This window comes from Dreissena polymorpha, chromosome 10, assembly GCF_020536995.1.
Source record: "Dreissena polymorpha isolate Duluth1 chromosome 10, UMN_Dpol_1.0, whole genome shotgun sequence".
Lineage (NCBI taxonomy): Eukaryota > Metazoa > Mollusca > Bivalvia > Myida > Dreissenidae > Dreissena > Dreissena polymorpha.
Window position 1 is genome coordinate 16,854,645 of NC_068364.1, and position 23,672 is coordinate 16,878,316.

Below are 23,672 nucleotides of genomic sequence, written 5' to 3' on the forward strand. Positions count from 1 at the left end.
TGGGGAATAAGAACACATATAGAACACCTTACACTTACAAATAGCCAAATAGACTTCATAGTAGTGACAGCAGCAGCAGCAGTAGTAGTAGTTGTTGTAGATGTAGTAGCTGTATTAGTAGTAGTAGTTGTTGTTGTTGTAGTAGGTGTTGTTGTTGTAGTAATTGATGTAGTAGCAGTAGTGTTTTTTTATATCAGTAGAGGTTGTGGTGGTAGTAGTAGTAGTAGAAGTAGTAGCATTAACAGTTTCTGTAGCAATAGTAGTAGCAATAGAAGTAACAGTAGTAGCAGTTGTTGCAATAGTAGCAGTTGTTGCTGCTGTTGCTGCTGCTTTTGCTGCTGTTGTTGTTGCTGCTGTTGCTGTTGTTGTTGCTGCTGTTATTGTTGCTGTTGTTGTTGGTGGTGTTGTTAATGCTGTAGTAATTAAAGTAGTAGTTCTGCAGATGTAGGAGTAGATGTTACTTTCAAAGCAATTTCTACAAGTTTAAATTCCTTAACCCTGTCCAAGTGGTATACACACTGTTTTTTCTCAATATCAAACTCAGCCAGTCCAGGTTGTCAAATAACAATCTATCTGATAACCCCAGCGTGTGCTTTGCATCAGATGTTGGGTATGTTTGCTGCAAATCTATTGGTTATAAGATATAACAGCCTTTTCTAATTGGCTGAATTCAAATACAGAAAGTTTACCTGTTAGATTGAAACATGAAACATGGTGGACAATGTACTGGTTTAACTTGTTAAAATAAAGTTAAAGAAATTTAACAAACAGAAGAGTTCATGAGTTTTTCCATTAAAAACACTTTCTTAAAATTCTTATGTATTTATATCATTTGGAAAGTGACACGAAATATTGCTAAAGAGTGATGCATACCGTGTTTGAGCAGTCTGTCTAGGAATAGAACAACAACTGAAGGTTTGTGATTTTTATTATTTCTAAATATTCCTTTAAATTTAATCTTCTTATGACATTATTGTAGACCTTTTTATGTGATATTTGAGGTTTTAGTATGGCAAATATCAGTTTAAAAGCAGCTGTCACCCAAATTTTCACCAAATTTTCACTTAGAGGAGTTTGCAGGTTGAAAAAGGAAGTAATAAGACCTATGTGGAGAAATTAATAACGTTGAATGTAGTATCGGAATTTTATCATGCAAGGTTATGGAACTGAGGCTAAGGAAGTTTTGTACTGTGCATGGTGAGCACTCAATGCTCATTAATGGTGTTAATGTTTATTATTATCCCCCGCCCTAGGCAGAGGGATATTGTTTTGGCGTTGTCTGTCCGTCCTTCCATCCTTCCGTCTGTCCGTCTTTCCATCCGTCCGTAGCCATATCCTGGAAGTGCTTTGGCAGATTTCATTGAAACCTGGTTCGAGTATATATATGGATAAGAGGATGATGCACGCCAAATGGAATTGTACACCATCTGTTAAAAACGGGGTTATGGCCCTTTGTATCTTAAAAAATGCTTGTTTGAGTGTCAAATATAATACTTATGTGTCCAGAAGCATATTGGCGGGGGATATCAATTCAACGTATTTGCTTGTAAATAAAAAATTAAACCAATGGAATTGGTTTTTAGGTATCTGAGTGTGCATTTTCATACCAATAGAATTACACATCATTCTAATTATAGCAATAATAAATTTGTACTAATCATACCAACAAATCAAGTTATGCTTAGTGCTTTGCGATGTATTCACTTTGTTTTTAGTTCTCTTTCTAAAGACCATTTAACACCTTAATATTTAAAACAATTCATGAATTACGTTCCCTATACATTTTCATTATGTGCTTTAATTACCATTGACCAGTTGATGGAAGATACTGCAGAGTTTGGCAGGGAAATAATCCAACAGCAAAGCGGCTCTTTAAGCGCATTTACCTAGAGGACTTACAGGGCCACAAATTCATGGTAAATATTGTCATGCCCTGGGCTAGATAAGTTATTTAATGTTAACCACCTGAAAGTATTTTGTCTTTTTGGAATTCAATATATTGGTCTAAGTCAGTTACACTTTTCTGGATCCTGGGATAACTTTAAAAGTTCTATGTATTTTTTCATGAAACTTGAAACATGAACAGATGACAATAAGGACATTTTGCATGTCATTTCATGTTGTTTACAATGCAAGAATTCTGGTTGCTATGGCAAAAAATATATTTAACAAACTTAAAATAGTGAAGTTTAACAAGTAGGGGACCATATTGCTTTGAAATCTCTTGTTATAGTTTGAATGTAAATAACTCTTTGCTTTAGACATTTTTATGATTTTTTATTCTGTAGAGCACATGTGAGCAGTATACAATTGTACCTCATACCAAAAAGGACCCGGAGGCAGTGACTGGTGTTCAATATTCTCAGAAGAAAAGGAAAATGGCAGTGGAAAACATTTTTAAAAACTAGCCTCTGTGTTAAGCCTTGCAGTCTGTGGCTGTTGACATGTTTTATTTTGGTTAATTCTTGTATAAAAAAGACCAGTTATTTATTTTGTGAATTGTATTTTGTGTTTGTTTTTTGTCTTAATTTATTTGTTTTTTTTTTTAATTTAGGAATTTGAAACTTGGATAATTGAATAAAGTCCATGTTCAACAGTACTGAGCATAGTATAATAAATAACAAATTTACAACAGTTGTTTATTTGTTATGTATTATTATTAACTATGCTCAGTACTTGAAAACTGGCTGTCTGCATGGGAATTTGTTTTCTAGAAGGTTGGTTTCAGACTTAAATATTTGAAGCTAACCTTCGGAACTTTTCTAGAATTGCACTGGAACACATCAACTAGAACTGAACTTCTGTTATCATACTGAAAGTGTTCTAGAATTAATAAGGAACAGTTGTTGAAAGTTAAAATTTATGAGAAAAAACTTTAGAACAATTGTGTGTGATGTGTGTGTGCATGTAATTGTGTGTGTTTATGAACATACACTTCAAAACCGTTATTTCGAAGTCGTCGGGACCGTTAAAAAAACTTCGGATTAACGATAATTCGAAATAAACATTTGACAGAAGACTTCTTTGATTCTGTGAAAATAAAACGTTGTGGAAGTCGCATGGTTCGGTTACACGCTTACTTAAAAGCGTAAACAAGTCATATAGCAATAGATTTCCACTTGTAACAAACGGAGGAATAAAAAGATCCTTTTTCTTGTTTTTATTTTTGTCTAATTACAGAACATATAAAATATAACGAATAGCACAAATTATCAGACATACAAACATATGAATACATTTTCGGAAATGAATTAACTTTTTTTTAACTAATACGCAATGCCTCTCTGAACACCAGCTTTCGCACAGACGACAAAGGTGTAATTATTGGCTTTTGACGTGCCACGACAAGGTGTGAAAATACGCTCAGTATTTTGCAGTTTTGACTTCGGATTAAAGATTGATAATAAGGTGGGAATTATAGTGTTGGGACCGACTGAATCACTTCGAAATAACGATTTCTTCGGTTTAACGAAGTTCGGATTAACAATGAAATTTTATATTAAACAAAGAAGAACCAAAATCGGGACCCGAAAAATACTTCGAAATAACGGTGACTTCGAGTTTCGGTGTTCGAAATAACGGTGTTGAAGTGTATGTGAGAAAGGAAGTATACTTGTAATAAGAGAAATGTAAAATTCTACTTTTATGTTTTATATTGTGCCTTTTATAAGTTTTTCTTTTCTCACCTGTATATGCCGTCATGTTTATGGATGTGTTTTTGAATGTGTGCATGCATGCCTGTGGTTAAGAGAGTTGGTACTTTATGAAAATGTAAAACCACTCATTTTTGAATATGTACTGTGACTGCATGTGTGTGGTAAATGATTGATGCCAGATCTTGTTCTTGTTTAACTTCTATGATGAAACCTTTAGTTACATTCACATTTGTTTTTCAAAATCGATAAAATGCCTTTGATCTATAATCTGTTTTTTTCTATTTTATTCCAGCTTTTTATTAAATTCCATAGCTTTTTACGGAATTCCACGGCATTCTATGGAATTCCACGGCATTCTATGGAATTCCATGGCATTCTGTGGAATTCCACGGCATTCTATGGAATTCCACGGCGTTCTATGGAATTCCACGGCATTCTATGGAATTCCATGGCATTCTATGGAATTCCACGGCATTAGATGGAATGCCACGGAATTCTATGGAATTCCACGGCATTTTATGGAATTCCATCCCATATCAAGTCCCTCTTCTGTTTTTTTTTCACTTTTCCATTGATTGCATGGAATCGGATGGAAAGTTAGTGCCAATACTCCACGGAATTCCATCTAACAATTTCCATAGAATTCCATATGATTCCACGGCAGATCTACAGACGGGAAACAAAATAATTAAAACACAAAAACTAGAGCATTTCAAGAGTCATGGAAAGTTGATAATAATTGGCTTCGCTTTGAGAATGAATCAAAATCAATGTACTGTGACCTATGCATTAAGTTGCAGAATTCCAACACGTTCACTGTAGGTTGCAATATCCTGAAAAAAGACTCGGTGACGAAACATGCGAAGTCTAAAGGTAAGATTTTGAAGATGAGAGGAATTTTAATTTGAAATTACTTTGAAATGCTATAGTCTAACTATATGTATATATGCAGATTGACTATGTTTTTTCTTCACACTCATGCCGTCGATGCCAGCAAGCAGTAAAGCAGCAAAACAATGTATTTTGTGAATGAAATGTATGCTTGTATTTTACATGCCATTCATCATGTTGTTAAAAATGCGCTGTATTAAAATATCTCTATTACTATGAAAATTGTGATGTGATGTATATTATAATATGTGACATGTGCTTGTTGGCATTAAAAGAAATATGAAAAATCTATAGTATATATTGTTATTTGAAACAAACGAAAACTGGTTGGCAATAGGCCCAAAACGCACCACAGACAATCTAGGATCCAAAAAATCTCCGGAGGAGGGGGGAGGGGGGCATGCCCCGGACACCCCTACATCTGGGTGGCTCAAACATTTTTTGGGCCAGCGCTAGCCCTGTGTATGGACATGTATAACAGGCCAACTTGAGGGGAACAGGAGTGGGAAACCGTGCCCTGTAGCTTATCCTTGACCAAGAAAAGATGGATTTGTTGAGAGGTAAAACTATATAATAAAGGTTATTGCAATTCAAATACGTCACACTTCTGACCAGTCCACACAGCCAAAGGAGACCACATATATTAGTACATTTATTAACAGTATTTTCTATCAAACGTAATTTCTTTAAATTATTTATGAAAAGCGTTAAGTCACATGTGATCACGAGATTAAAATTGCAAAAATAAACAAACAAAAACAACAAGCCAACAAACATGTTTTGATTTAAATTTATGATATTTATAGCAACTGTTGAACAAGATTACCATAACAGCAATATTTAACACTTATAAAATATCTTTCAGGACCTGATCTCAAATGAGATCATGCACGAGAAGCGCCTCGCAGACCATGACAGTAGTATTAATAGACCTGATCAGCTGGTGAAGTGCTCTATAAAGGGTTGTTTATGAATGCATTCTTTGTAAGGAACAGTGTATAACAACAAATATAGTGACAGGGGCTAAGCTGCTAAATATTGTCAGAATGTATGCAGTGATTTTCTTTGGAAATTTAAAACAACCTGTACGTACTGGCTCTCAGAAGGGCATGTTTTAGCGCAATAATGAACAAAAAAAGGAAGATCTTAAAAATAAGGTATAGATTTATATAAATTTCATGAATACTGTTCATTTATCATATATTAGGATCCAGAATATGATTGAATTGAATGTGATGCTTTTATCCATATTAAAAAGGGATTTGGAATTAATGTAATATATAAAAAATCTAGTAAATGATAGGGAAAACATTTCAGCTTAAGGAGGGGAAATCTTTAATATTTTTGAAGTGGAACCCACCTGTATTTGGCTGTTAATCAGTTACCGATAATCAGAGGGGAGAAAAATCGCTGGTATTAGCTTGATATTTTCAATTGTTAATTCCAGATAGGCAATAGCCCGTTTGAATCCTCTCTTTTATGTAGATATGTAACATTTGTTTTTGTTTTTTAAGGTTTAACATTCTAATAAAAGTGTGTATTTATCAATTGAACTGTACTTTTTGTTTTTTATGTATGTGTTTACACTAACCTTTCATTTAAAGAATGAATGCTGACTTCAAAATGCTGGGATTTTTTTAATTTGGTTAATTTTTAAGCATATTAATTTGAAGTGATGAAAAGTACACTTGAGCGTATAATGCGCTTACAAAATTCACTTCCAACACTTCAAAAAGTGAATCATTTGTATGACTGAAAATGCACTCAAGTGTATAAATGCGCTTAAAAATTCACTTTTAATATTGTAAGGTGTATTATTTGTATGACCGGGAATGCACTCAAGTGTATTAATGCGCTTAAAAAAATTCACTTTCAATTTTGTAAGGTGTATTATTTGTATCAGTGGAAATGCACTCAAGTGTATTAATGCGCTTACAAAAATTCACTTTGAATACTCAATGAAGTGTATTATTTGAATGACTGGAAATGCACTCAAGTGTATTAATGCGCTTTAAAAAATTTACTTTGACCATGAAGTGTATTATTTGTATGTCTTAAAATACACTCAAGTGTATAAATGCACTTAAAAATAAACTTAAGCGCACTTATTATCATAATAAACGCACTTAAGTGTATTATTTCGTGGAAAAAAAATACACTTAAATGTATAAACACACTAGTAAAAAGTGTTTTTTTTAACAGATTAAAATGCACTTGTTAAGCAAAAAATACGGTGCCAATAACATGCGCATTAAATGCGCATTTAGTGCACTTTTTCGAGAAGGGTGTCAACCACGACGACGTTGAAAAAGAAAAGGTTCTAAAATACCGTATTTTGTTACAATTATTAGTCTATATTACAAAATAACCACTGGTATATTACATTACTTGAAAAACGTAAATATTTTCAGTATATTTGAAAATAAAATTTTGCGATGTGTAATCAAAAGTACAGCGCGAAAATAGGTGACATACCGATATACACACTATAAAAAACATCAGTTGATTGATCATTTTCTATATTAGATATATATAATCTACTACGCATCCATAATTTGCATTCCTGGTTTTACCACGTGACGATAATGATCAATCTACCGGCGTAATTTATATATGTAACTGGTAGTTACCTGGTAGACATACCCAGTAAAATTTATTACCAAATATTTGAAAATATGAAAACTTAATAACTTTTTTCAAGTAATGTAATATATCAGTCGTGATATTTTAATAAATATAAACTAATACTTGTAAATAATACGGTATTATCATACCACCACATTGAAATCTGCTTGATATCCTGTTGCTTGATATCTTTTTTTATATCACGGTCAACAGGAAGTTCATATATCAGTCATGTGTGGAGGATGGCCATATTATTTGGAATCAACTGTAAAGTATTCATTTTTATTAAAATCGAATCAGATTCAACAAGACAAACAATTTGATACCAAGATGTTAAATATTTTAAACACAAAATGCAACAAAAACAGCAAAAAAACATTTTTCACAAATATTAAGCGCGCATGCTCATGACGTCATTATAAACACGTCAAACGAAGAAAGTCATATCATTTCACGCTAAAACTGCAGCTTTTTAGCATTTTCTTTTCATTATTTCTTAAAAATCGGGGACGTAGAGATATGATAAACAGAAAAACAGGTTACTGCCTGATTTTTTTGTAATATATCAGGCTCGGCACGAATAAAATAATGGCTCGGCAAGCCTCGCAGTTATATTATTCTAAGCCATGCCTGACATATAACAAAAAGATCAGGCAGTAACCTGTTACTCTCTTTTTTTTACAACTTTTCTTTTCTACGTCGTCGTGGTTGAAAGTCCCTTTTTAACCAAGTAAACAACATGTTACATGTAATCTTAGTTCTATACATTTTTAAATCCATTAAAGGAAAGAAAAGAAGAAAAGAAACACACTATTGAATCAATATAAAGAAGTGCAACTCCAGCTGCTGGAGCAGTATTGCATTCCCATTATACACAATTAGTTGGTCATGTGACACGTCTTGCATATGTATACATGTGTACTTCATAGAGATGATATGTGTGCAGTTGCTATTCAATTGCTTCAGAAATATAGAAGTAGTAAGCTAAATATTTTTTTTTAAAGTTCACATGCGAACTGATCGACCGACACAAAAAGCGACTCCAATTAACCCTTCAAGCAGGTCTACAATGCATGTCATTAACTAGTTACTATTTTCACCATTTACTTAGAAACGCACCTTTAACCCATGTGCAGTCCCTTAGAATTGTTTAAATTTTTATAAAGACCTTTCTTGCTAGATTTAAGTTTTAAAGGCTTTATTACCAAGCCTAAGATACTGATGAGCAGCAAGCAGCATTAAACCTTTGCATGCTGGGAAATTTGTCGTCTGCTAAAATGTCGTCTGCTGAATTTCTAAAATTAGCATTTTTTTTCGATTGTTTTCAAAGAATATTATCAGAATAGCAAACAGTTTGGATCCTGATGAGACGCCACGTTATGTGGCGTCTCATCTGGATCCAAACTGTTTGCAAAGGCCTTTTGGTTCCCGCACTCAGAAAGGGTTAAACCTGAACAGGCTGCGAGTTGCAAAAGCCATTTTCACTTTGCTTCTGAGTGGAAAAAATATATAACTTTATGCTAACATGTGATGATACAAAATATATAACTGTAATCAAAATGATTTTGTTCTTCCTATTTGAATTATTATAAAGTTATATTACAAAAGTTGTCCAAAATTAGTGGACATTTTATGCAAAATAATTACCAAATCCCAAAATTGCTTTTATTCCAAAAAAGGCCTGGATCAGTCATGTTAAGATTTTTACACAAAAAATGTCCCTTCATTATTTAAATTTTGAATAAGATTATATATTAATTCCTTTCAGAGTGTTTAAAAACACACAAATGATGTTGCTACTTTGAATTTTCTCAAAGTCCTTAACACAAATACATTCTGTGTTAACAGATCATGACAGGTATTCATTTTTGAGGGTGAAAAAACATAATCACATAAATGTTTTATGAGTTACAAGACTTATGTCAAGCAATATGGTCCCCTACCGATGTAACTCCACCATTTTCAGCAAAATTTCTAGTCTGTTTGTTGCCATAGCAACCAGAATTCTTGACATAGGAACAAAATGAAATCACGTGCATTATCTCCATATTTCCATCTATCCATGTTTGAAGTTTCATGAACAAATATGAAGAATTTATAAAGTTATTACAGGATCCACCATTTTCAGCAATATTTCTAGTATATTTTTTGCCATAGCAACCAGAATTCTTGACATAGAAACAAAATGAAATGACATGCATAATTTCCATATTCCCATCTGTCCATATTTCAAGTCTCATGAAAAAATATGAAGAACTTTTCAAGTTATCGCATGGTCCAGGAAAGTGTGACAGACTCACAGACACACACACAGAGCGCAAACCATAAGTCCCCTGTTGTTACACCGGTATTGGACAATAATCTTCACACACAAAATCCAACTTAAATGGGGCATGTCATGGCTACAAAGTTGTAAATTACAAACTAACCGGAGCACGATAATTTGGCCTGTAGTTCAGTAGCTTCACCACAGATGTGTTATCTTGACATTTGAATGAAACCAATGGCATGATGTTCTGGTCTGTAGGAAACTCCACATCCACCGTTACCAGCTGAAAGCAGTAATGATTTACAATATTATTATAATGTTGAAGCTATTGATGATCAAATGTTTAAAATTTGTTATAATATGCATAAATTGTTTGCAAATTATGTACGGTGTGGAGTGTGATGCCCTCGACCCTCACACACCTATTTATGAGGATTATAAAAAATATCAAACGGTAAAAAATATTATTTTTTTATGATTTTCAAACTTATCAAAAAATAATTGTAATATGGCATTCAGCTGCAGAAGTGGATAAACATGTAAAATATGTGCTCAATCAAGACATTACATTTATATTCAGAAAGAAGAGAATAGTGAAAATCATGTATATCTGTTAAAAATAAAGTTGGAATTGTTTGGCTAAAAATGGTTAGACATTTGCTTTCAAAAAGGCTTGCTGCTATGGTTTTCTGATCATGTACCTAACAAGAGTTGTGAGAGGACTGTGTGCTCGACTATTTGAGTGCTTGACAATATAACGTAAGCCATCATGGGGGGGGGGGGAGTTAATGTGGGTGTGGTCATTTAATAGATGAAATTTTAAAAATAAGGAAACAAAAATATTTATTTTTAATTTTATTTTTTTTGGAGGGGAGGGTGATTCTGTGGTGGGGCATGGTGGATGGTTTGGGTGGAGTGCATTGTGGTATGTCAGGTAAGTGTTGTTTTGTCAAAGTATGAATCAAATGTGATAATAAATAAAGAAGTTATGGCAATTTAAGCAAAATGTTCAATTATCTAAGAATAAAAGGGGCCATAATTCTGTCAAAATGCTTGATACAGTTATCTGCTCTTGTTTATGGTGGAGTCATGTTGGTAAACAAGTATACAAAATATGAAAGCAATATGTCAAGGGACATTGGAAATATTTGGGGTGGTACGATCTTTAACATTTGCACGCTCACGCTAACGCCTACGCTCACGCCAGGGGTGAGTAGGATAGCTCAACTATATATATTTCATATATAATAGTCAAGCTAAAAATTGATTGAAACTTGAAAATTCTGTTTTGAGTCTGTATGGATACATATTTAGGTTACCTTTTGTGCTCCAGCATAAAACGAGACTTCATTTTTCCCATCACTAGAAAGAGGCATCCATTTGACTTTGAAAACATCGCCAACTTTAAACCCTACGTCCATTAAAGTGACATTTTTCGTACTGCCGTCATGTATGCTCTGACTGAAAAGAATATGTAAATCTTAAAAATTGCAAAAGATGCGTTCAATGATACAGTCAATGTTGTTTTTTACTATCTAACAATCTTTCTAACACTGTGACACAGAATGTTAACAAAGGAGCCTGAAAAATCAGTGGAGGTTCAATATCCTGAATGTCACATAACCTGGGTATTGGCCATGTGATATACTGCAGACCACATAACCTGGGTATTGGTCATGATATACTGCAGACCACATAACCTGGGTATTGGCCATGTGATATACTGCAGACCACATAACCTGGGTATTGGTCATAAGATATACTGCAGACCACATAACCTGGGTATTGGCCATGTGATATACTGCAGACCACATAACCTGGGTATTGGCCATGTGATATACTGCAGACCACATAACCTGGGTATTGGCCATGTGATATACAGCAAACCATATAACCTGGGTATTGGCCATGTGATATACTGCAGGCCACATAACCTGGGTATTGGTCATGTGATATACTGCAAACCACATAACCTGGGTATTGGCGATATGATATACTGCAGACCACATAACCTGGGTATTGGCCATGTGATATACTGCAGACCACATAACCTGGGTATTGATCATATGATATACTGCAGACCACATAACCTGAGGATTGGCCATATGATAAACTGCAGACCTCATAACCTTGGTATTGGCCATATGATATACTGCAGACCACATAACCTGGGTATTGGCCATATGATATACTGCAGGCCACATAACCTGGGTATTGGCCATATGATATACTGCAGGCCACATAACCTGGGTATTGACCATATGATATACTGCAGGCCACATAACCTGGGTATTGTCCATGTGATATACAGCAGGCCACATAACCTTGGTATTGGCCATATGATATACTGCAGACAACATAACCTGGGTATTTGCAATATAAAATACTGCAGACCACATAACCTGGGTATTGGTCATATAATATACTGCAGACCACATAACCTGGGTATTGGACATATGATATACTGCAGACCACATAACCTGGGTATTGGTAATATGATATTCTGCAGACCACATAACATGGGTATTGGCCAAATGATATACTGCAGACCACATAACCTTGGTATTGGCCATATGATATACTGCAGATCACATAACCTGGGTATTGACCATATGATATACTGCAGACCACATAACCTGGGTATTGGCCATATGATATACTGCAGACCACATAACCTGGGATTGGCCATGTGATATACTGCAGGCCACATAACTTGGGTATTGGCCATGTGATATACTGCAGACCACATATCCTGGGTATTGGCCATGTGATATACTGCAGGCCATATAACCTGGGGATTGGCCATTTTATATACTGCAGACCACATAACCTGGGTATTGGCCATGTGATATACTGCAGACCACATAACCTGGGGATTTGCCATATGATATACTGCAGACCACATAACCTGGGTATTGGCCATGTGATATAATGCAGGCCACATAACCTGGGTATTGGTCATGTGATATACTGCAGACCACATAACCTTGGGATTGGCCGTATGATGTACTGCAGACCACATAACCTGGGTATTTGCCGTATGATATACTGCAGACCACATAACCTGGGCATTGGCCATATGATATACTGCAGACCACATATCCTGGGTATTTAAAATGTGATATACTGCAGGCCATATAACCTGGGGATTGGCCATATGATATACTGCAGACCACATAACCTGGGTATTGGCCATGTGATATACTGCAGACCACATAACCTGGGTATTGGTGATGTGATATACTGCAGACCACATAACCTGGGTATTGGCCATGTGATATACTGCAGACCACATAACCTGAGGATTGGTGATGTGATATACTGCAGGCCACATAACCTGAGGATTGGTGATGTGATATACAGCATCCCACATAACCTGAGGATTGGTGATGTGATATACTGCAGACCACATAACCTGGGTATTGACCATGTGATATACTGCAGGGGGGGCATAACCTGAGGATTGGTGATGTGATATACTGCCAACCACATAACCTGGGTATTGGCCATGTGATATACTGCAGGCCACAAAACCTGAGGATTGGTGATGTGATATACTGCAGACCACATAACCTGGGTATTGGCCATGTGATATACTGCAGACCACATAACCTGGGTATTGGTCATGTGATATACTGCAGTCCACATAACCTGGGTATTGGCATGTGATATACTGCAGAACACATAACCTGAGGATTGGTGATGTGATATACTGCAGGCCCCATAACCTGGGTATTGGCCATGTGATATACTGCAGACCACATAACCTGGGTATTGGCCATGTGATATACTGCAGGCCACAAAACCTGAGGATGTGATATACTGCAGACCACATAACATGGGTATTGGCCATGTGATATACTGCAGACCACATAACCTGGGTGTTGGCCATGTGATATATACTGCAGACCACATAACCTGGGTATTGGTCATGTGATATACTGCAGACCACACAACCTGGGTATTGGCCATGTGATATACTGCAGACCACATAACCTGTGTATTGGCCATGTGATATCCTGCAGGCCACATAACCTGAGGATTGGTGATGTGATATACTGCAGGCCACATAACATGAGGATTGGTGATGTGATATACAGCATACCACATAACCTGGGTATTGGCCATGTGATATCCTGCAGGCCACATAACCTGAGGATTGGTGATGTGATATACAGTATACCACATAACCTGTGTATTGGCCATGTGATATCCTGCAGGCCACATAACCTGAGGATTGGTGATGTGATATACAGCAGACCACATAACCTGTGTATTGGCCATGTGATATCCTGCAGGCCACATAACCTGAGGATTGGTGATGTGATATACAGCATACCACATAACCTGAAGATTGGTGATGTGATATACTGCAGACCACATAACCTGAGGATTGGTGATGTGATATCCTGCCGGCCACATAACCTGAGGATTGGTGATGTGATAAACTGCTGGCCACATAACCTGGGTATTGGCCATGTGATATACTGCAGACCACATAACCTGAGTATTGGCCATGTGATATACTGCAGACCACATAACCTGGGTATTGGTCATGTGATATACTGCAGTCCACATAACCTGGGTATTGGCATGTGATATACTGCAGACCACATAACCTGTGTATTGGCCATGTGATATCTTGCAGACCACATAACCTGAGGATTGGCCATGTGATTTCCTGCAGGCCACATAACCTGAGGATTGGTGATGTGATATACTGCAGGCCACATAACCTGGGTATTGGCCATGTGATATACTGCATGTGACTGATCACAGTATAGATAATTTTTATCTTGTTTTCAAGAGAGCTATCCATATAAGGCCTTAATCACTTCTTAGCAAGTAGTAAAATGCAAAACTTGTCCACATTTTGTTTTGAGTATCAGTTTGTTTTGATGTCATAATTATATCATTAATCTAAGAATAACTTGTTGGCCACCTTACTGTTTTATGACTTCAAAAATGCCTGTTTGAAAGCTTGCCCATGTTGTAACAATAATACCAGCTGATGTTTAAGGTTACTTTTTATTTATATTGCACTTTCCAGAGATAATGAGGCTGTTTCTTTTGCAAAAATGTTATTCAATGTAGCTACATATTTTTAAAAGCAATAATAAAATCAGAATTGTTACATATTTACTTACATGCACGTAGAACTGACAGACACGCCTCTGTAAATAAAAAAAAATGAACACAGTAAAAAACATGCTTTTGATATCCAATTTTTAATGCAAAATGAGTGATAAATGACCAATGACCAATTTCTACTTGCATTCAAACCTTTACAAGACATTGAAAACATAATCATGCTGACTTGCTGGTAACAGTTGAAGGTTCTGGTAGGTGATTGTTCATTAACATCCTGTACATGTTCGTAACATTTTATTTCATGTTGCATACTTCCATGGAATAATGATACACACAACTAGATATACTTGTCATTGAAATTTATTTTATTTAACACATAGTCCAAAAAATAAGTAAAACAAGACTATTGCTAAGCAATAAAGTCCCCTACTGGCTCCACCATTGTCAGAAATTCCACCATTGTCAGATTTTTTTATATTTGTTGCCATAGCCACCAGAATTTTGTACGTAGGAACAAAATGAAATGACGTGCATTATGTCCATATTCCCATCTTGACATGTTTCAAGTTTCATGAAAAAATATTAAGAACTTTTAATGTTATTGCAGGATCCAGAAAAGTGCGACTGACTGACAGCCTGACAGACAGAGCACAAACCATAAGTCCCCTCTGGTGAAACCGGTAGGGGACAAAAATGATACAACATACGGAATGGAAACCAGCCAATTGACGGGAAGGGGCCTAAAAATTAAGAAATAGCTCCCAAATGTGTCCTAATCTCTCTGGTGTGTAAGACTACTGCTTCATTATAGCCAGCATCCATGCAATATCTGAACAAGTGTAGGTCTCTCTTATGCACAATGTGACATTAAACATTTGAGTTGCGTACTGAGAAAACTGGGTTTAATGCATGTGTGTAAAGTGTTGTCCCAGATTAGCCTGTGCAGTCCACACAGGCTAATCAGGGATGACACTTATCCAATTTAGGCGGAAAGTGTCGTCCTTTCCCGTAGTTACTGTAGTAGAAATAGTAAAAAGAAGTTTGATGTTTAACTTAACCAGAGCATTAATTGCAAATGCAGATGCTTAAATCTGGGTGAGTAGTAAAGCTCAAAATATTTGGTGAATAGACAAGTTATAATTAATAAAGTCTCTTGAAAGAAACCATTATTTGGTGAATAGACGAGTTATAATTAACAAGGGCTGTTTGTAAAACATGCATGCCCCCATATGGGCTCTCCGTTGTAGTGACAGCCATTGCGTGAATATGTTTTTTGTCACTGTGACCTTGACCTTTGACCTAGTGACCTGAAAATCAATAGGGGTCATCTGCCAGTCATGATCAATGTACCTATGAAGTTTCATGATCCTAGCCATAAGCGTTCTTGAGTGATCATGCGGAAACCATTTTACTATTTCGGGTCACCATGACCTTGACCTTTGACCTACTGAACTGAAAATCTTTAGGGGTCATCTGTGAGTCATGATCAATCTACCTATCAAGTTTCATGATCCTATGAATAAGCCTTCTTCAGTTATCATCCGGAAACCATTTTACTATTTCGAGTCACCGTGAACTTGACCTTTGACCTAGTGACCTCAAAATCAATAAGGGTCATCTGCGAGTCATGATCAATGTACCTATGAAGTTTCATAATCCTAGGCATATGTGTTCTTGAGTTATCATCCGGAAACCATTTTACTATTTCAGGTCACCATGACCTTGACCTTTGACCTAGTGACCTCAAAATCAATAGGGGTCATCTGCGAGTCATGATCAATGTACCTATGAAGTTTCATGATTGTAGCCATTAGCGCTCTTGAGTAATCATCCGGAAACCATTTTACTATTTCAGGTCACCGTGACCTTGACCTTTGATATAGTGACCTGAAAATCAATAGGGGTCAACTGCAAGTCATGATCAATCTACCTTTCAAGTTTCATGATCCTAGGCGTAAGCGTTCTTGAGTGATCATCCGGAAACCATTTTACTATTTCGTGTCACCATGACCTTGACCTTTGACCTAGTGACCTGAAAATCTATAGGGGTCATCTGCGAGTCATGATCAATCTACCTTTCAAGTTTCATGATCCTAGGAATAAGCGTTCTTCAGTTATCATCCGGAAACCATTTTACTATTTTGAGTAACCGTGAACTTGACCTAGTGACCTCAAAATCGATAGGGGTCATCTGCGAGTCATGATCAATGTACCTATGAAGTTTCATGATCCTAGGCATAAGCGTTCTTGAGTTATCTTCCGGAAACCATTTTACTTATCGGGTCACCATGACCTTGACCTTTGACCTAGTGACCTCAAAATCAATAAGGGTCATCTGCGAGTCATGATAAATGTACCTATGAAGTTTCATGATTGTAGCCATTAGCGTTCTTGAGTTATCATCCGGAAACCATTTTACTATTTCAGGTCACGGTGACCTTGACCTTTGATATAGTGACCTGAAAATCAATAGGGGTTAACTGCGAGTCATGATCAATCTACCTATCAAGTTTCATGATCCTAGGTGTAAGCGTTCTTGAGTTATCATCCGGAAACCATTTTACTATTTCGGGTCACGGTGACCTTGACCTTAGACTTAGTGACCTGAAAAACAATAGGGGTCATCTGCGAGTCATGATCAATGTACCTATGAAGTTTCATGGTCCTAGGCATAAGCGTTCTTGAGGTATCATCAGGAAACCATTTTACTATTTCGGGTCACCGTGACCTTGACCTTTGACCTAGTGACCTGAAAATCAATAGGGGTCATCTGCCATCCATTATCAATCTACCTACGAAGTTTCATGATCCTAGGCATAAGCGTTCTTGAGTTATCATCCGTAAACCATTTTACTATTTCGGGTCACTGTGACCTTGACCTTTTACCTAGTTACCTGAAAATCAATAGGGGTCATCTGCAAGTCATGATCAATCTACCTATCAAATTTCATGATCCTAGGCCTAAGCGTTCTTCAGTTTTCATGTGGAAACCATTTAACTTTTTCGGGTCACTGTGACCTTGACCTTTGACCTAGTGACCTGAAAATGAATTGGGGTCATCTGCTAGTCATGATCAATGTTCCTATAAAGTTTCATGATCCTAGGCCCAAGCGTTCTTGCGCTATCATCCGGAAACCACCTGGTGGACGGACCGACAGACAGACAGACCGACAGACCGATAGACTGACATGTGCAAAGCAATATACCCCCTGTTCTTCGATGGGTGGCATAATAAAGTCTCTTAAAAGAAACCATTGCAGAAAACAATCAATATTTTTATCATGGCCTTTACTAAAATCAACATACTTTGAGACAGGATCCAACGTTGCTGATATACTAACAATGTAATGTTGATTCTCATCCCTCTCAGCAGTTAATCCAATGGCCAGTTCGACTGGTGAATCGTCTGTTGGTAAATTTATGATCTCAACCTGGAACTCTCTGTGTTCTTCAAAAGCGAGACTTCTGCCTCTGAATTGGCCCCCCGGGAATGATTTGTACGAAGGAGTATACCTTCAAGAGAAAATCAAAAACAACAAGTTATACAGCTGTGCAGTAGTGACAATTAACGACATCATGATGCGACAAGATTTAAAGGTGTAGAAATTATCATGTTAGATTAATGTTATATTAATCTCACTTGGAAATTAGTCAAAACAGTTGCAAGATTAACCTTAGAAAATGAAGATTGTCAAACAGACAACTTTATATTAATGTTTGGAAAAAATACATGAAAATGTACGAGTTTTGCACTGAACAATGTAAAAATACTGTCTACCAGTATGTGGGGATATATACATAATGATCAAACTAGTGTTTACGAGACTGCAAATAGAGGTATTTTACCTTATGATACCTTCAATGTATATAAGACTGCAAATTATGGTTATCTAACATAATGATCCAATCAGTGCCTATTAAACTGCAAATAGGGTTATGTAAGATAATGTTCCAATCAATATCTTTTAGATGCAAATATAGTTATTTTACATAATGATCAAATCAGTGCCTATTAGATTGCGGATATGGTTATCTTACATAATGATACAATCTACAAGATTGAAAATATGGTTGTTACATAATGATCCAATCAATGTCTATCTGACTACAAATTGGTTATCTTTCATAATGATCCAATCAATGTATATTAGACTGTTTTCTTTTTGTTCAAATTTGGGTCCGGTAAGGGGACCCATTCCAAATGGAAAAAAGTATCTATTTTTCCCAAATGGGACCTAAAAATTCCCAATTGAAGGTTTTCAAAACAATTTTGTTTGTTTATTAAGTCTAAACATGTAAATTATCTTCATGTCAAGCTCTAGAAGTTGAACCTTAGAAAATATCATATTGAAATCACTATTATTATAAATTTCTAAGTATTTGTAAGCATAAAATCAACAACCTTAATTTCCCAATTTTAGTCAAAAGAACGCAATATTTCCCAATCCAAAGGGACCCGGCCCCATTCCCAAAATGGTAAAAAAAACACTGTTAGATGGTGATTATATGGTTATCTTACATAATGATCCAATTAATGTCTAAAAGATTGAAAATATGGTTATCTTACAAATGGATCCAATGAATATCTATTTGACTGCAAACATGGTTATCTTACATAATAATACCATCAGTGTCTATTAACCTGCAAATAACATTATCATACATAATGATGTCATTATTGTATTTAAGACTACCTAACATAAAATGATACAATCAACATAATGATCTAATAAAAGTCAATTGGACAACAAATATGGTTATCTTACATCATGATCCCACCAATTGATATTAGATTGCGAATATCATGGTTATCTTTCATAATGATCCAATCAATGTCTATTAAACTGCAAATATGGTTATCTTACAAATGGATCCAATGAATATCTATTTGAATGCAAATATGGTTATCTTAAATGGATCCAATGAATATCTATTTGAATGCAAATATGGTTGTCTTTTAAATGGATCCAATGAATATCTATTTGACTGCAAATATGGTTATCTTACAAATGGATCCAATGAATATCTATTTGACTGCAAATATGGTTACCTTACACATGGATCCAATGAATATCTATTTGACTGCAAATCACAATGGTTATATTACATAATGATCCCATTAGTGTCTATCATATATGATTAAACAACAATTTTCTGCAACCATGGTCAACTTACGTAAGGATCCCATTTCTGTCTATCAGACAATTTTCTGTGAATGATTTTTCAATCCAGCGATCTTCCTTTTGCCATCGTTCACTCAACTCCTGAAAAAAAATATATAAAAAAATAGGGATAGGAACGAATATTTGAAAATCAGCTGAATATTCGAATACAACATCGCTATTCTTATATTCGAATTTTATGCAATGAAACTTCATACAAAATGTAAAAGTTTAATATCGCATTTTTGGTTAAGTGCAGACGCCTTTCGTGTAACTACCGTTATTTGGATAACAGCTGCAGTCAATTAACGAGATGATAATTGGCATACAGGAGGGTATCTGGGTAAGGCAAGTGTCTTGAGTGGTTTTTATTGGTTAATTAGTAAGGGTGATAATACACTGTGTTTAACCCTTTCCAACTTTGAAGCAAAGTAAAAATGGCCATGTGCAAACAGCATAAAACCAGAGCAGCCTGCGAGCAACTCGCAGTCTGTTCAGGTTTTATGCTGTTTGCTGCTCATCAGTATCCAAGGGTTGAAAATAAAGCCTTTAAAATTTGAATAAAGTAAGGAAGGTTTGTACTGTAATTACTGTAAGTTTTCGGACACACTAAGTTTTCGGAAGCAAAAATATTTTTTTGTGACTATATTTTCAGAAATACAGGTTTTCGGCCATAATAAATGACTCGAATTTTTCGATCAGTATATTTTACAGATCTATTTTACTAGATTTCTTCCCTGTTTTTGCTTATCTGCAACCCTTTGTTGATGGAGTTTTATTACCGGATTAAGGTCATAAAACCGGATATATGAATGCCAGGAGGGCAATGGACCATCACCATTGCGTTACTGAGGAGATTACCATGTATACCAGTAATAAACAATGGTTTCAAACAACAGAAATGATATCGTATTCAGGAAGCAGTATGGTTGTTTTTGTGAAGTTTTTATATACCAATTCAGGTAAGAGATTGCAAATAAGTTAAGTTGTATTTCATTTATTTAAAGAACAAGGAGAGTACAACACACTACAATTATTGCACATTTATTAATTGGTTTCATGTCAATATAATAATTGACAAACAAATATAACATACATGTTTCTATATTTTCGGAGACTCTTACTATTGAACATTTGTTGTATCTAAATTTTTGGACTCGGAAACTTAGAGTAATTACAGTAATTAAATTTAAGTTTTTTAGGGACTACACATGTGTCAAAATACGTATCTAAGTGGTAAAGGCTTTATAAATTGTCCAATTTAATCTCAGTTTATTTGAGAACAAGGGACAAAATTGTCACAAAACCAGGTTTTCATTGTGAAAAAAAAATCTGATAAAGGGAGAAAACTCAAACTGAACTTTTGAAATGACCATAAAAAATTAACCCCCTTTGTAATTTTTTTTTTTTTTTAAATCTATTTTTAGTCGTGGCGACCTTGACATTGGAGATATTGACGTGATTCTTTCGTGGGACACACCGTCCCATGATGGTGAACAAATGTGCCAAATGATTTTAAAATCTCACAATGAATGACATAGTTATGGCCAGGACAAGCTCATTTATGGCCATTTTTGACCTTTGAACTCAAAGTGTGACCTTGACCTTGGAGATATCGACGTAATTATTTCGCGCGACACACCGTCCAATAATGGTGAACAAATGTGCCAAATGATTTTAAAATCTGACGATGAACGACATAGTTATGGCTTGGACAAGCTCATTTATGGCCATTTTTGACCTTTGAACTCAAAGTGTGACCTTGACCTTGGAGATATCGACGTAATTATTTTGCGCGACACACCGTCCAATGATGGTGAACAAATGTGCCAAATGATTTTAAAATCTGACAATGAACGACATAGTTATGGCCCGGACAAGCTTATTCCGCCAGCCCGCCAGCCAGCCAGCCAGCCCGCCAGCCAGCCAGCCCGCCCGCATTCGCCAATCTAATAACCAGTTTTTTCCTTCGGAAAACCTGGTTAAAAATGAAAAATGCTAGTATGCAAAATTTCATAACGAAACTAAATAAGCGTATACTTATAAGTTCCTTTGACATGGACAGGGCTATCTACACTATATCCTTTTTTTTTTCAAGCTGTTTTCTGATGGAATGTTACCTTTTTCAGTGCATTTATTTTGCTATAGTCTCTAAATTTTTCATATTTCAGTGATTAAGTTAGTGAACATCAATTCATTCTGATAAAACCAGAACAATAGTTTCAAGTGTAAAACATGCCTGTGAGTAAACTATTTTTTTTTAGAGAGTACAGCCCTACATTACACGATTATTTAGTATAATGTAACCTATTACTTACTTCAATATAAAATGAAACTTAGGCATTAAATATTATTTTTATACTGTTCACAACTTTCTTGAAACATTAAGCAGCAACATTTTTTTTAAATGTATATCATGGTTTGAATGTTGCATGCCTTCATCAAAATTGACAATGCACAGAACATTGTTCAAATTAACAGTTTGCTATCTGTTAAAATAAATTATCTTTTTTTTATAAAAAGTAATAATTATTCTAATAGTTTACTTTCTACAAGTAATAGTGGGTAATTATACAGATATTGAATTGATATTGGGTAACAGTCTGTGAAATTATTTTCCCTTAACCCTTTGCATGCTGGGAAATTTGTCGTCTGCTTAATTGTTGTCTGTTGAATTTCTAAAATTAGCATTTTCTTCAACTTTTTCAAAGAATACCATCAGAGTAGCAAACAGTTTGGATCCTGATGAGACGCCACGTTCTGTGGCATCTCATTCGGATCCAAACTGTTTGCAAAGGCCTTCAAAATTCAGTTTCAGCACTGAAAGAGTTAATATTCTTAATGATCAGTTAATATTAAGGGACATTTGTAAATGACACTCTCAGCCTATATATATATATCCCCCTCTATTTTGGAAATGGACTCTCCCCAAATATCTATGCAATTTGTGTACAATATAGCAGGCTGATGCGGGACTTTATTGACTTTCCATATAGTTGGGAAACTAAAAAAGAAAAACAAAAAAGGTTTTATTATTAAAAGTAACATAAAAATAATTGAAACATGAACACAAACCTTAGGAGGCTGTATAAATGGAGGCATAATTGCCATGTTTTCTGTCTTGCTTACTACTGACACAAGAGGGTACATCGATCCACAAGGTTTGAGGTATGGCATATCTTCAGCTAATTTTCCCGAACTCTGCAACAATAAGAATTCATCACAAGTATTAAATTCTCCAAGTGTTATGGTCACAATCCAGCATATACACAGGGGATATGAAATAAATCATAAAAAATTCTATAAAATTGATATAAACATAAATTGGAAAACAAAAATTGGAAAATTCCTGAAGAACATATTTGTATAACATAAGAAATGGATTATTTTGATTAAAAAGCCATCAGTAATTATGTTCTAGAATCTGAGTTTGGATTGTTGCCAATTAAGGTCTTTGGAAATCCTTTACTCTTTGATACGTATTTTGATGCATTTGTAGTCCCTTAGATAGTTAAATTAAATAAATCACCATTCTTACTATATTCAAGTTTTAACGGCTTTATTTCTATCCCTTAGATAATGATGAGCAGTAAACAGCATACAACCTGAACAGACTGCAAGTTATAAGTCACAGGCTGTTCTGGATTTTATGCTGTTAGCACATATCCATTTTCACTTTGCTTCCGAGTAGGAAAGGGTTAAATGCATTTTGACAGACTGACTGTCAAAAAACATAAAAATGACTGACAAATGGTCAAAGAGAAATATTTTGTAGGCCTCTAATAATAATCGACAGGTGACGTAGATGATATTCTGAGCCAGTATTAACTAACCCATTCTTATAGACACATAGGGACATTTTCACAGATTTTGGCATATATTGAAGTTTGTCATTAAATGGTTTAAACTGATAAATGTAAACACTTGAACTAAATAGCTCCAGAAAAAAAAGAATTAAATTAAAGAAAGAAAAAGTAA

At 35.4% G+C, this 23,672-nt stretch overlaps 1 protein-coding gene across 1 annotated transcript in view; it reads right to left on the reverse strand.

Moving 5' to 3' along the window:
• LOC127848384 (uncharacterized) overlaps positions 1–23,672 on the reverse strand; it is a 62,266-nt gene that overhangs the window by 12,408 nt on the left and 26,186 nt on the right. Inside the window, exons 12-17 of the mRNA XM_052380819.1 lie at positions 22,770–22,895; positions 19,708–19,796; positions 17,839–18,045; positions 14,589–14,615; positions 10,761–10,902; positions 9,602–9,724 (exon numbers count right to left, since the gene is read on the reverse strand). Of these exons, the coding sequence (XP_052236779.1) occupies positions 9,602–9,724; positions 10,761–10,902; positions 14,589–14,615; positions 17,839–18,045; positions 19,708–19,796; positions 22,770–22,895 (714 nt within the window). The remainder of the gene's footprint in view (positions 1–9,601; positions 9,725–10,760; positions 10,903–14,588; positions 14,616–17,838; positions 18,046–19,707; positions 19,797–22,769; positions 22,896–23,672) is intronic.